At 49.3% G+C, this 15,161-nt stretch overlaps 1 protein-coding gene across 6 annotated transcripts in view; it reads left to right on the top strand.

Moving 5' to 3' along the window:
• The window catches only part of OTUD5 (OTU deubiquitinase 5), a 28,049-nt gene extending 13,377 nt beyond the window's left edge, over window positions 1-14,672 (top strand). For 4 of the 6 annotated variants that reach the window (XM_042973765.1, XM_042973763.1, XM_042973769.1 and 1 more), the window contains 7 exons: window positions 6,347-6,411; window positions 6,498-6,654; window positions 6,753-6,901; window positions 11,165-11,368; window positions 12,841-13,042; window positions 13,132-13,245; window positions 13,550-14,672. In XM_042973765.1, coding sequence (XP_042829699.1) covers window positions 6,347-6,411; window positions 6,498-6,654; window positions 6,753-6,901; window positions 11,165-11,368; window positions 12,841-13,042; window positions 13,132-13,245; window positions 13,550-13,674 — 1,016 coding nt within the window. In that variant the 3' untranslated portion in view covers window positions 13,675-14,672. The remainder of the gene's footprint in view (window positions 1-6,346; window positions 6,412-6,497; window positions 6,655-6,752; window positions 6,902-11,164; window positions 11,369-12,840; window positions 13,043-13,131; window positions 13,246-13,549) is intronic. The other 2 variants (XM_042973764.1, XM_042973767.1) reach the window with 1 other exon arrangement.
• Window positions 14,673-15,161: the final 489 nt, after the last annotated feature.

Raw genomic sequence — 15,161 nt, 5'->3', positions numbered from 1 at the left:
GCTGAGAGACCCAGTGTTACAACGGATAAATGAGATTACTTCAGTAAATCCCTTTAGTGCCTGACAGTAGGCCCTCGGAACAGTAGCATTGGTAAAGCCTGAATGCTGTTTTTGGTGGTGTCTCAGAGCCACAAATGTTTGTTGAATGGGTGGAAGAAGTTTACATGGAGTGAGTGCTTGCCTGCCAGTTCTACCAAGGGGAAGAGGTCCAGGCAGTGGTCTGTGCTAGCCTGGGAAAATCCCAGTCCTCCTCCCCCTGTGGCTCAAGTCTGTGTTCTCCTGGAATGTTTCCTAGAGAAAGTGCTGGGTTTGGGGGCATCTTGGACCAAGGAAGGCAAAGAAAGAATAGGTGGGGGCCTTTTAGGTGCTAGGCCCTGTGCTGAAACCTCAGGCGAGATGTGGGATAAACAGGGCTACTGGTGGAGTGAATGTAAGAGAATGTAGCTGGGTATACTTTGTCTCAGGCAGTCTTTGAGGCAGATCTTGGGGCTAGTAACGACCTGGTTTATGTAGTAACCCATATCAACAGCAACATTTTCACGTATGTCCATCTAGCTGACCTCGGCAAACACCCTCTGACACCACACCACACTCCCCCTGCCCCCACCCCAGGCCTTCCAGTAAAGGGCCTGAGCTTATAGGAAGAGCTGACCGTAGCAGGTTGAAGGCCTTTCCCTATCAGCACTATGGCTACCCATTTCCCCCAGTTGAGCTGCCCTTGGCTTTTCTCTGTAAAACCTCAGAAGCCCCATGGCCTCTCTCTAGAAGTACATGGCCCCTGGGTCTCCAGGCCTCATCTGGAAGTTTCCCTGCAGCAGAGTGCACAGGACATGTGCCCGAGAAAGGGACTTTGTCCTCCAGCTTTCTGCTGCCCCTCTGCTTCCAGCCTGGCTTGTACAGGGACAGGTGGTAGTTGCCCTGAGCTCTGGTGAGAAGGCCTATAGCTCCTGACTTCCTGCTATGCATTGAATAGTGGAAGGAGCACGTCACTGAGGGTTGGAGTTGGAGGGGGATTGCACACACAGAGACCACTCTGTTGTTTGTTGACCCTGACTGTTTTGTTTGCTGGCACTCAGCTTGGTGCTTCGGATTCACCTGCAAAATTGGGATCATTATTACATGAGACGTGTGAGAAGGTTGAGGCTCAGGAAAGGGAAATAACACACTCAGGGTCATTAGTGGTAGAGCTGGCATGGGGGCCCAGAGGTATCCCAAGGACACATTCTTTCTATGACCCTGGGAAAGCCTTGCCTTCTCAGCTCTGCTTCTCTACCCTCTGTTTTACCTCTGCAGTCCAGGTGTCCGTACTGTAAACCAGTATTCACTGCTCTCTCCCACTACTCCCTGTTGGGGACTTGTAAGCATCAGTGAAGGCTTGGGTGGAGTAGAAGTAGAAGTCTGAGTTCCTGAGGTGTCCGGTGGCCCACCCTGCCCCTGCTATGTTCAGATAACCTCCCCCTGGAAACATGAGTCTGCCTCTCTCCTCCTTCCCTCTCCCCACATGGCTTTGACTCAGCAAAAACCTCTGGCCCTGGCCTCTGTGGGCAAAGTGGAGGCCACACATGCATCTGTCTGCATGGGCCATGAGGAAACAGCTGGAGTTGTACATGTTACAACGGTGGGGCCCAGAAACATTAGCCTGGACCATCAGCATTGGAGGGATGGATCTTTGATTAATTTTGACTGTTTTATTAATGGGAAAACTGAGGCCTTATGAGAAAGCCAGGACGTTATTATCTAGGTCACATAGCCAGTGTCAGAACATGGTGTTTGAGGTTGAACTAGGCCAGAGGAGAAAATTCCCATGGGCCACCATGATACCGGTTTCCACTGGGCTCTTTCTGCCCTGCCTCCTTCAGTTTTCCCATCTTTGCCACGGGAATCCTTAAGTAGAGGAGGAGGCATCTCAGAGACAGGCTGTTAAGAGGACTGAGTTTTGTCTCCCCCTAATTGAGGATGTCTCCCCCACTGAGGGTGTGCCATTTGGGGCCATGGGCCAGGTGCACACAACAGCTGCTTGATAGGCAGGTGAGGCCTTTTTTTCTGGCTCATCTTCTTGGTGGGGCTGGCATTCACAGTGGGCCAGGAGGCAAGTGGGGAACAGATCAGGTTCCTGTCTCCCCCTGCTGCTGTGTGTACACACATTTGTGTGGTTTGTTTTTAGATTCCCTGCAGACACCGAGCTTCCTTTTCTGTCCTCAGCAGAACTTGCTGTGGCTCTTCTAGCAGGCAGGCAGGCAGCAGCCTGGTGGGGAGGCAGGTCCCAGGTGTCTCTAAAACAAATGGTAGAGCCTTGTACTTTATTAAACTCCTTTAGATTATCCAGGCTCTCCTGTCTTGCTTCTGCATATAACTCTTTGGCAAATAGTGACTTTATTTTAGGGAGCCTAAGGAGGAAGGATTACAGAGGTTTGGGGGACCTTCCCTCAGGCAATAGGGGAAGGAGGTTGAGGCAAGTCTGTTAGAGCTATTGGCTATTCCTCCCTCCCATTAAGCCCCTGGCAAAGGGTAGGAAGGAGGTGGGGGTCCTCAGTTTGTACAGCCTTGCCTCATGTGCAACCTTTAGTCTTTCTTGGTTAGCAGCAAGGGCAACTACTTGTGGAATGCAATAGGTCTCTGTAGTTGTCAGGGTGGTATGGGTATTTGGTCTCAGGGAATGTCTTTGGCAGGATCTGCTGGCTGTGTGTGTGTGTGTGTGTGTGCACATGGATTTTTGTGCTGGTGTCTCAGCATGCTCAGAGAAAGGACCGGTGTGGGATACTGACCTCTCTAATCTCTGCTCACTCCCAGACCTTTCCTGGGTTCCAGCTGATTCCTGTTTGTGCTGGTGGAGAAACTGAGGCAGACAGAATCAGGCCTTGCCTAGGCAGTCAGGTGGCTAAGGTGATAGGTGGATTGGGAGTGGTGGTAACATCACCTGGAGCATGAGTGTTTGAAGTCACTGGTTATTTCTTGAGAGCTTGGCCTCACCTTCACCCTCCCAGATGTGTGGCCTTGGGCCAGCTGTGCTGTTTTTTTGTACCTCAGTATCCCTCCTGTGTAAAGTAGGGCTTTTTTGGGGTGAAGATGGAAGAAGTTGGAATGTGAAAAGACCTTAGTGGAACCAATTGTAGTACTTTCCTGAAGATTTCTGAGCACTCTTTGGGTTGGGGACAGAGGTGAGGTAGTGGGGACCCCCTTCAGCTGGACTCTGGGAAGGGAGAGCAGGTGCACGTTGCCCACAAGTGCAGCGTCAGCAAGAAGAGGAGTTTCAGTTTCTATCAAAACAAGTTCTCTGAATTCCCCTACCTCTGCAGGTCCATTGGCCCTTTCCCCCACCTTGGCCCCCACAGGGAAATCCAGCCCAGCCTAGCCCCTGGTCCCATATGCCTACCCTCTCGGAGGAGGAGGGCTTTCTGGAGGACAGAGGTGGGGCTAGCAAAGTCAGGCAAGCACCACCTCAGTGAGGGCTGCCTGTGTTTCTGCCCTGCCCTGGATGCTTTTCCCTGCCTTAGATCACTGTAAAGACCCTTCTCCTCTCCCTCTTTGGGGAAGTATTATTGTTCCGTTTTGCTGGTTCAGATAACATATTTTCTTCCATGTGTATGATCCCCAAACTGGGGTATATCTTATAATCAGGTAGGTGGGTCGTGCCGTGCCACTACCACCCCTAACAAAAGCTGCGATTTAAATGCATGTGTGGTACCACCTACCAGTGCATCTTAGAATTGAAGAGAGAAGGGGATATTTTACAGGGAGGTAGGTAGGAAGGTAAAGTTATACCTTGCCCACACTTAAGGGCCCTGGTTTGTGAAGCTTGTATTATTGATTTGATGTTAATTTGGTTGCTAAAGATTTGAACTATGGATACAGAAGGTAGACCTGTGGACCTTTGAATTCAGTAAAGGTTGAGACCCATTCCTGCCTGTGTGAGGAGGGACAGCCTAGACTCCTAAGTTTGGGGCATTCCTCTGGCTGAGGAAGTGACAGAAATGAGGAAGGGCTTAAATAAGTGGTTCTGGTGACATTCTGACTGACTTGTGGGTGGTTGGCCATCTGAAAGAGTCAGCGTCTACTCGTAATAAATGGAACCCCATTTCTTGAACACCTAGTACACCTTAGGTGTTCAGCAAACCCTACCCCTAGTTTTGACAGCTCCCTGTGAAAGGAAGAGGAGTTACTCTCCCCACTTCGGAAGAAGACATTGTGGCCCAGAGAGCTTGATGGTCTTGTCCAGTGCCACACAGCTAGGAGGCAGCAGAGCCTTTCTGCTAAGGCAAAGGAGACAGTGGCAGGGGAATGGAGCAGGGGGACCTTCATGAGGTTCCCTCAGTTCCCTTCCCTGTCCCAGTCTCCCCTTTCCTCCATTTTCTTGCATCTGGCATCTAGCTCAGGTAGATCCATCTCCCAGGCCTGCAAATGCCTGTTGATCCTTCCCTAGGAACATCTCAGCCACCTCCTTGAGCTTGGCAGCCCGGCCCCTATTTAACCCCTTTGCCGCCATCTCAGTTCCTGTTTACTGCAGCTGCTGGCAGCACTGCCTCCTCATCACCCCAAGCTCATTCTACATAAATAGCTCTCGGCAGCCACAGAGGGCTCTGTGGTCCTGGCTTCTAAGAAAGGCGGCAGCAGGGGGCCCCCAGCCTGTGTGCAGGGCACATGACTTGCTGGAAGTGCTGCTGGGGGGTGGGGAAGAGTGTGGCCGCAGAACCCACATCCTTGTTTACATCGGTGAAGGGGCTACCCCTTCCCGCCTTCACAGTTCCCCTCCCCCTCAGTCCTCTGCACCTCCGAAGAGGACATGAGACAGGCATTGGCCCCGTTTTCTATCTCAGAAGTAGCATTTTTCTCCTTATCTCACAGAATCCTCCAGGGAGGGAAGGGAGAGGGCGGCAAAGGCGTTCTTCCGGCGATTCTTCCGAGGCAGACTGGCTCTCATGGAAGAACTCTGTGGTGTCCCCTGAGGGACTTGACCCTGCCGCAGTGCCCCGAGTGATACCATCAGAGCAGTGGTCCTGGTCCTTTGGGGAGACAAAGGGAAATTCCCTCTTTGTCTTAGCCAGTGGACACCAGGTGGGCCTCGTCTTCAAGCCCACTTTAATTTCCCAGGGACAAGACTCCCGGCCTCCCCCACCCCAGCCTATCCATCCAGTCAGCAAGCTCTTCCCGATTTCCTGTACTGTATTGGCCTCTGAGCTGGGGTGGACTTGGATGTGAACTGCTCTCAGCCCTCAGTGGAAGTCAGAGTGCTCAGGCAGAGGAAGTCTGCATACACCTTTGATAAATCTGGTGATAGAAGTGCTCTGGAGGGTGGGAGAGATGGGGAACTGTATAAAGAACACATGGGTATTTGACAGGTAGGCAGCCGAGGAGAATGGAAAGAATGCCCTGAAAAGAGGAAATGGCATGTGTGAAGATCCGCAGAGTGAGGCAGGAGGAGCCTGGTTCTTATTTTGACCAAAACCCCATGATGCCTAGACCATTTGGGCCATAGGCTGCCTTTCCTGAATTAAGTTTAAGTTATGTTCATATGTGTCTTATTTCTCTTGCTAGATTACGTGCTTCTTGCAGGCAGGGGCAGGATTTTACTCACCTCTCTCACATTCACAGTACCCCACATTCAGGCCCCACTATGGGTAGGGAACTCTTGATTTGCTGAGTGGCTGGTCTGTCCCAAGCCCAGTGCTAGTCACCTTATACCCTTTATCTCATTGATCCCACAAGAGGCCTGCTAGGGAGTCATCCTACTTGTTCCTGTTTTGTGTGTGAAGCACATGAGGCTCGGAACACTTGGGTTGCTTTCTTCTAGTCGCTTAGCTCACTAGTACCTGGCAGAACTAGGCTTGGAGCCCAGTTGTTTTTCTTGTCTCTTCTTTTTTCATTTTTTTAACCTGCAGAGGCCATGCTGGCTCCCAGGAGTCAGGAAAACTGGATTCTAGAGTTGAATCCGTCAGACTCACTTGCTGTGTGACCTTGATAAAGCCACAAACTCTCCCTGAACCTTGGCTTCCTCATGTGAAGAGTGAAGGGGGAGTGTGGAATTGCTGGTGCTCAAGGCCACTTAGGGGACTTAAAATGTTTATTGACTTGTCTGAGTGGCTTGGCAAGCCCTGGACAAATTCATCTGCCTGAGAGGACTGTGGTTGTGTTCCTCTCGCCTATACTCTTGTTCCTAAAGACTGTCCCTGCCTGCCTCTTTTTCCATGACCCCATTCTAGCCCACAAAGCCTAGCACTCTCCAGGCCTTTAGTGTAGGAAAAGGAGTTTTTCTGGCCCCCAGCCCTCCACCGCCAAGGATGTTCCATGACTCCAAACTCTTCTGGTGACAGCTCTTAACCCCAGCCTCTCCTTTCTCCTCTCCCCACAGCTGACCAGGTATATGGAGACCAGGACATGCATGAGGTTGTACGAAAGCATTGCATGGACTACCTGGTGAGACCCTGTGGAGGCCTTGGGGTGGGGGCAGTGTGGGTGCATCTCTTCCCCCCCGCAGACCTTGACTCCAATCTGTTCTGCAGATGAAGAATGCGGACTACTTCTCCAACTATGTCACAGAGGACTTCACCACCTACATCAACAGGAAGCGGAAAAACAACTGCCATGGCAACCACATTGAGATGCAGGCCATGGCAGAGATGTACAACCGGCCCGTGGAGGTGTACCAGTACAGCACAGGTACTTCTGTGGTGGGTAGGTGAGCGATCGACTGCACCTGGTCCGAGCCTGCCCTGCCTGGCCCATTGTGGATGCTCCTTCCTTCTCTTTCTCTGCAGAACCCATCAACACATTCCATGGGATCCATCAAAATGAGGATGAACCCATCCGCGTCAGCTACCATCGGAATATCCACTACAATTCAGTGGTGAATCCCAACAAGGCCACCATTGGTGTGGGGCTAGGCCTGCCGTCATTCAAACCGGGGGTAAGTGGGTCCCCCTGCTCAGGATGACTGCTAGATACAGAGGCCAAAAACCTCTGTTGGGGTCTCAGTTATGCCCTAGTCCACAAAAATGTCCTGTACCCTCTGAGTTGCCCCTAAGGTCTCACCTTTATAAAAATAGGGAGTTAACTCGAGGGGATCTCAGGGCTCAGTCTGTGGTCTCCATTTGCCTGTCCGAGCTGGCTTACCCATCTTTCATGCCTGTTGATGGTTGACATTTTGTGATATGGAGGCACATCTGAGAACTGTGAACCAAGGCTTGGTATGGGTATCTTGGCACCCACATGGATCCTCTTCTGAAACTCAGCAGTTAATAGACAGCTGTGTTCAGAGACTTAAAGTGCGGGCCTGGCTGTACTACTTACTGGCTGTGGGACCTAGGGTAGATTACCCAAGTAATCTGGGCTGGTAGCTCAGCCTATACAGTAAGTGCCTAACACTGAGCCTGGTGCCTAGTAGGTGCTCAGAAGGTGGCAGTATGTTTTCCAGCACACGCTGACATTCTCATTCTCTCTCATAAACAGTCATCTTCTGGGGATTTTGCTATCTTCTATTCAGGTTTCACTTCCTATAAGCAGAAAGTGCCCCTGCCTCATTTTAGGAAATGCACACCCTAACACCAACACACCCTCCAATGGAGGGTTTTTTGTTTTGTTTTTTTAAGTAAACTTTTAATTTTAGAATAGTTTTAGATTGGCAGAATTACTGAAATTAGACAATTTCCATGTTCCCCACTCTGATTAGCATGTCAGCATATAACGTTTGTCACAATCAAAAGGCAATATTGATAATTAACTAAAGACCGTACTTTATTTAAATGACCTCAGTCTTTCCCTTATGATCTTATCTGGTCCAGGACACCGTACTACATTTAGTTGTCTTGGCTCCTCTTGGCTCTGACAGTTTCTCTGAGTTTTCTTGTTTTTGTCTTTGATCTGTTTACAGATCTAGTTTTGCCTTTTCTAGAATGTCATGGAATTGGAATCCTACAGTATTTGAGAGTGCCTTCTCACACATAACACTACGTATTTAAATTTAAGATTCATCCGTGACTTTCTGTGGTCTGATCACTCATTTTTCTTTTTCCTTTTTTATTATTTTTAAAAAATTACATAAAAATTTTTTTTTAATGTTTATTTACCTTTGAGGGAGAGAGGCAGAGAAAGGGAGACACAGGATCTGAAGCAGGCTCCAGGCCGTCAGCACAGAGCCCGACATGGGGCTTGAACTCACAAACCGTGAGATCATGACCTGAGCCGAAATTGGATGCGTAACTGACTGAGCTACCCAGGTGCCCCTTAAAAATTATTTTTTTAATGTTTATTTATGTTTTGAGAGCGAGAGCACGAGCATGGGAGGGGCAGAGAGAGAGGGAGACACAGAATTCGAAGCATCCTCCAGTCTCTGAGCTGTGAGCACAGAGCCCAACGTGGGGCTCAAATTCATGAACCTTGATATCATGACCTGAGCTGCAGACGCTCAACTGGGGAGCCACCCAGGCACCTCTCTTTTTCCTTTTTTTAAAAAAATGTGAATGCCTTAAGTTTTTTTTTTTTTTTTATTTGTAGGCTTGGGTTTTTTTTTTTTAATGTTTATTTACTTATTTAGAGAGAGAGCACATATGCATGCATGCCAGAAGGGGAGGGGGCAGTGGGAGGGAGGCTCTGCACAGAGCCCAAAGCTGGGCTCGATCCCACGAACCAGGAGATCATGACCTGAGCCAAAATCAAGAGTCAGACGCCTAACCAACTGAGGCACCCAGGTGCACCTAGACTTAATGGTTTAGAAGTTTTAGATCTACCAAAAAATTAAGAAGATAGTATAGAGTTCCCATGTATTCTTGTCTCCGCTTCTCCCGCCCAAGCCCAATAGTTTCGTTATCATTAACATTAGATGACTGTGATACATTTGTTATAATATTTGAACCAGTATTGGTACATTATTATTAACTGAAATCATGATGTTTTTTTAGGTTCCCTTATTTGTGACAATTTCTCACATTTTCATGTTTTTGATGACCTTGACAGCTTTGAGGAGTACAGGTCACTTATATTGTAGGATGTTTCTCTTTTGGAATTGACATTTGTTATAATATTTGTACTAATACTGATACATTGTTATTAACTGAAATCATGATGTTTTTTTAGGTTCCCTTGTGACAATTTCTCACATTTTCATGTTTTTGATGACCTTCACAGTTATGAAGAGTACTGGTCATGTATATTGTAGGATGTTTCTCTTTTGGAATTGGTCTAATGTTTTTCTCATGATTAGACTGGGGCTATGGGTTTTAGGGAGAAAGATCACAGTGGTAAAAGTGCCATTCTCATCACATCATGTCAGTAGTATATACTGTGAACATGATTTATGACTGTTGATGTTGACCTTGATTGATAGCGGAAGTAGTGTTTGTCAGATTTTCTCCACTGTAAAATTACTCTCTTTCCCCATTCCCTTTTTCATACTGTCCTGTTTGGAAGGAAACCATTATGTACAGCCCACACTTGAGAAGTGGAGGTTATGCTCTATCTTCTTGAGGGCGTAGTATCTATATAAACTGTAGAATTCTGCAAGGGAGATTGGTCTCTTGTCCTCCATTTATTTATATCACTGTGGACCCAAGGGTATTTCTTTTATACTGGATTGTAATCCAGTACTATTTTTATTGATTTTGATGCTCACATTGTTCCAGTTTTGGCTATTAAGAGCTTAGTTGGTTCCTACATCTCGTTGACATCCCCCTATCATTGTGATGGTGAGCTGTTTTAAATTTTGGGTTTTGTTTGTTTATTTTGTTTCATTTTGTAGCACTTTCTTAGCTTCTGGCACTATGAGGTGCTCCAGGTTCATCTTGTGTATTTCTTGCCCCAATTCTAGAACCAGCCATTTCTCCAAGGATCCCTGGTTCCCTTTATTGGAGTATGTTATTAGAAACCAAGATCTGCAGGTGCCTGGGTAGCTCAGTCGGTTAAGCATCCGACTTCAGCTCAGGTCATGATCTTGTGGTTCATGAGTTCAAGCCCCACAACAGGCTCTATGCTAACAGTTCAGAGCCTGGAGCCTGCTTCAGATTGTGTGACTCCCTCTCCCCTCTCCCCTCTCCCTCTTCCCCCTTCCTCCCCCCTCCCCTGCTTGCTCACTCTCTCAAAAATAAACATTAAAAAAATTTTAAAAAAGAAAAATCAAGATCTGGATGCTGAGTATGCTCCTTGTTACTGGGGTGTCCTTGCTTCTAGGCTCCTTCAGCTGACAGAGCAAGGAAATATATCTGTGTATACTAACCCATATGTATACACTTACCTAGAAATATTTCTATGTATACTCTTATCTAGAAATATTTCTTTAACCATCTGTATCTATATGAAGCTGCAGTTCTTACTGATACCTCCAACAGATAAGGTACCTCATTATTTTAATTTGCAATTCCCTGATGACAAATGGTGTTGAGCATCTTTTCATGGGCTTATTTGCCATCTGTATATCTTCTTTGAGGAGGTTGTGTATTTAGACTTTTTTTGCCCACTTTTTAATTGACTTGTTCTAACAGTTTTACATACTTTTTGGACTATTACACATAGGTAAAAAACTACGCTTTACATCATAACTTAGTGCACACACACTGGTGTGTAGTGTGTATATCTGAATTAAAATAATGTTAGAATTTTGTTGAGCAATAATTACACTTAATGCCTGGAATATGCTCTGATATTTTTCTCATTATTTCATATCTCATAGCCTGACGAAAAGCACTTTCCTACGGTGTCCCACAATTCATAACACCCTATACCATGACAGTACTGTCCTCTTGTCCCCTTAAATGTCCAAATACTCCCTTCGCCCTGTGTACACACAGCTAACTTCTCAGGTCAGGTAATCTTTTCTCCTTGTCCCATGTGGGCATAGGTGAGGAAGGCCTCAGCATTATGAAACTGAGTCATCTCTGGGTAAGGCGTCTTTAAATTCCAGTACCTGGCTGCCCCAGACAGAGTACTTCAGTCAAAGTGTCTTGGGGTTGGGAGCAGGGCTTCTGAGTGTAGGAGTTTGGAGTGACAAATCCCACTACCCCAGCCTGCCTTCCCCCGATACCTGATGAATAGACAGCCTGCTCAGGGGGGTGCTTAGTAGGAGTACCTGCCTTCCTATCCCCTGTCTTCTGAGCCTACAGACTCATAATCCTGAGCCAGTTCTGTCTCTTGGCTGGAGTTCAGAGTGTCACCCTACATCCCTGTCCTCCGTGCCTTGCAGTTTGCAGAGCAGTCCCTGATGAAGAATGCCATAAAAACATCAGAGGAGTCATGGATTGAACAGCAGATGCTGGAAGACAAGAAGCGGGCCACAGACTGGGAGGCCACAAACGAGGCCATTGAGGAGCAGGTGGCTCGGGAATCCTACCTGCAGTGGCTACGGGATCAAGAGAAACAGGCCCGCCAGGTCCGCGGCCCCAGCCAGGTGTGTCCTGGGCTCTGTCACTGGCCTGGCCAAGAACCCCTTACTTCCCATGCTCTGCCCCCATACTGGCAGAAAAAAATTAAGCAGTTTTGACATCTGGGAGAAAAGGAAGCTCCCAGCCCATTCTGTACCGCATCTTGGCCTGAGTCTTGGCATTGTGCTTTAGAACTCTCAACACCTTTGCAGAACAAGCTCTCTCTCAAAGAGTGAGGGAGGCCAGCCACTGGTGGTGACACGTGGGATTGATGGGTAGTTCCAGAGGGACAGGCTTTTGTTGAAGGTCCTTGTGCGTCAGGCTCTGTGCTGAGGATGTAAAATCAGGTCTGGCCTGCTCCACTCTCAGAGATCCCCTGTCTACTGAGGGAGACATACATCAGTGAAGCCCTTGACCCTGTCTAGGAGACCAGTAGTTGTGGGGGCTCTGATCAGTCTTCACACAGGAAGGTTGAATGTTTAGGGCAGAGAGGAGGCAGAGCAGGCAGGCATTTGAGGAATCACAAGGAGTTTAGAGTGACTGTAGATGCTGGAAAGAGTTGAGTCATTTACTTAACAAATATTGATTGCGGGTCTGTGCCAGGCATTGTTCTCAGTGTATGGGGGTACATTGGTGAGCCAGGCAGGCCCAGATCCCTGTGCTTGTGATGCTTAAATTTTTGCAGAGTGGAACAAAATAAACAGTAAACATAATGAATACACTAGTTGAGAGGTGGGACAGATGAAACATGTAGAGCAGGGTAAAGGGAATGAGTAGGGCTAAGGGTGTTGAGAGGTCACAGTATTAAATAACGTGGCCAGGGTAGGCCTCAGAGCAGGTGAGATGTGAGCAAAAGCTTGCAGAAGGTGAAGCAGTTAGCTAAGTGCATGTGCCAGGCAAGGCAGAAGGCCAACAAAGGCCCTGAGGTAGGGCACACCTGGTGTGATTTGGGTGTGGTCAGGAGGCCAGTGTGGCTGAGCAGAATGTAGTAGTAAATGAAGTCAGAGGTGGTGGGGCCAGATTGAGAAGGGGCTTGTGGGCTGTGGTGAGGACTTTGGCTTTTACTGTGAGTGAGGCAGAAGCCATTTGGAGAGTTGTGAGCAGAGGAGGGACAGGATCCCCCTGATTGCTGAGTGCAACATGGAATCTAGGGGGCAGGGGTAGAAGCAGGGGCCTGTGAGGCAGAGGCTACTAGAATAGTCCCAGTGGTAACTGATGGCAGAGCTGGCTAGGAAGGAAGGAGAAAAGGGGATGGAGTCTGAATGGATTTTGAAGGTGGAAGTATAGGTTCCCTGTCAAATTGGCTGTAAGGGTGTGAGGGAGGATTAAGGAGCTTACCTTTGTCCTGTGGTCTGCTGTGTGGCCAGGAATGATGGTGGCCTATGTAGAAACTGTATCATAGCCAGGATTCCGGGAGGGAGCCAGCCCTCAGGGATGGGGCATAGGAGGGTCGTGACTGGCGTTGGTCCTTCCTTCCTCCTCCTCCTTCCCACTGCAGCCCCGGAAAGCCAGCGCCACATGCAGTTCTGCCACAGCAGCAGCCTCCAGTGGCCTAGAGGAGTGGACCAATAGGTCCCCGCGGCAGCGGAGTTCAGCCTCTTCACCCGAGCACCCTGAGCTGCACACCGAGTTGGGCATCAAGCCCCCTTCCCCAGGCACTGTCTTAGCTCTTGCCAAACCTCCTTCACCCTGTGCACCAGGTCAGTGAGTTGGTGACAGGGAAGCATGCTGGGGTTAGGAGGTGCTGCCTAGGTCCTGGGCCCTGCCTCTGACTATCCCTCTGCCCCAGGTACAAGCAGCCAGTTCTCGGCAGGGGCTGACCGGGCTACTCCCCCCCTCGTGTCCCTCTACCCTGCTCTGGAGTGCCGGGCCCTCATTCAGCAGATGTCCCCCTCTGCGTTTGGTAAGCCTCCTCTGTCTAGGGGCCCAGAGGCCAGCTGGGAATTGGGGAGAGAGAAGAACCAACAGACCCCATGAGGGGGGCCTTCCAGACCTCTGGCCATCTACCCAAGAAAAGGGAATTTTTCAAACCCAAGGGATGTGTCCGGAGGGGATCTGAATGGGATTTCATAGGCCCGGAGGAGCCTTCTCCATAGAAATGTAGAGGGGCCTGGATAGGATCTCTCTAGAGCCAGGGATCAGCAAAGGGTGAAGAGAAGGAGGGCTGGAAGTGCTCCATCATCCTTTTCCCCTTCCTCTTGGCCCAGCAGGTCTGAATGACTGGGATGATGATGAGATCCTAGCATCGGTGCTGGCAGTGTCCCAACAGGAATACCTAGACAGTATGAAGAAAAACAAAGTGCACAGAGATCCACCCCCAGACAAGAGTTGATGGAGACCCAGAGACTGGAGACCATCTCCCAACCCCCACCACTCCTGCCCTCCGGTGCCGACCCACCTTCTTTGGCTTTCTTCCCTCTTGCCTTCTTCCCTCTCTCCCTTCGTTTCCCTCTTCCCCACTTCCCTCTGGCTGACCCACCACTGCACCCCCTTTCATCGCTGCCACCACCACCATCACCCGTCTCTTCGCCAGCTGACGTGCCCTGTTGCCCCCTGCACAGCACCATCCCTGCACTCCACAGGGGACTTGGGCAAGGGTGCCGAACATAGGCGAGAGGCACACAGAGACAAACCAACTGGCAGCCAGGCAGTCCCTGAGGAGAAACATTCAGACAGAGGAAAGTCTCCCTGCCCCCCTCACTCCCTGCCCTGTTTTTTCCAACTTCAGAAAAACTTGTTACCCCCACCTCCACAATGATGCTGGGAAGGTGCGAGGAAGAAGTGGGAATTCCCCTTCCCAGTACCCCAAGAATGTCTGAGCCTTCAATGTTGAATTTTTTCTTTATTAAAATGTACTTTTATCTTATAAAATCAATCAATCCAAAATGATGTAGACAACAGCATTGGCTCTGTGAAGGCGGCATCTCTGGTTTGGGAGCAGGCAGGCCATGGGCCACAGAGGGAGCCCAAAGATGTGGTTGCTGTCTCTAGCCTCCAGCTCTGTGGAGGTGGGCAGTGTCTAGAGTGCAAGCCGGGGCAGGGTGGGGGGCAGGGGGGCAGGTGTCATATGGGCTTTGGACACTGAGACTCTGACCTCGCTGCATTCCTATTGCTTCCACACCACCACCACCACTACCACCACCACCACTGGTCTCTTTGGAGTCTTGGGGTGGGAGGCACCTTTGAGGATCATGGCAGCTACCGCCTGCCCAGGATTTGAGTGTGGGGAGTGGGAGCAGCCTCAACAGATGAGGCACCTGTGCCCTGCAGGTGTTGACAAGATCCACCATCTGTAATGTCCTTGGCACAATAAAACCAAATGTCAGTTTCCCCTGAGCGCCTCTGTTCTGTGTGGGGCATGGGATGGATGGGGCTTTGGGCAGAGGCGGTGATGGCATAGGCCTTGGCTTGACCTTTGAGGGCTGCATGCTCTCCAGTACGGTATTTCCCCAGGCCTGGGGTTTGCTCATATTTGATTCACTGCTCACTAAACCAACTTCTGGACCCGTTCCTAGCAAGAAAGTTCCATCTTTGCCTGCTGCCTCTGCCTCAATACTGGCACATGTAGCCTGCCCACCTTGTGTCCTGGGGTATGATGGGAGCAGAGGACTATGAGCTTGAGGGCTGGGACTGAACTTCCAATTTCTCTGCCTGCCTCCTTGCCTGCATACGTTTGCTCTTTCCTTGTGATCTTTGATGAGGAATGCTTTGGAAAGGCACAACAGAGGCCTCATATCAATGTAAGTTTAGTGGAATTGACTGGTGGGGCCTCCTGGGTTTAAGGAATGGTTAAGTCCTTTCTTATTGATGTCCCCAGTC

Source organism: Panthera tigris, chromosome X, assembly GCF_018350195.1.
Source record: "Panthera tigris isolate Pti1 chromosome X, P.tigris_Pti1_mat1.1, whole genome shotgun sequence".
Classification (NCBI taxonomy): Eukaryota; Metazoa; Chordata; class Mammalia; order Carnivora; family Felidae; genus Panthera; species Panthera tigris.
The sequence above is the reverse complement of the archived record's forward strand: the minus strand, read 5'-3'. Positions and strand labels throughout refer to the sequence as shown.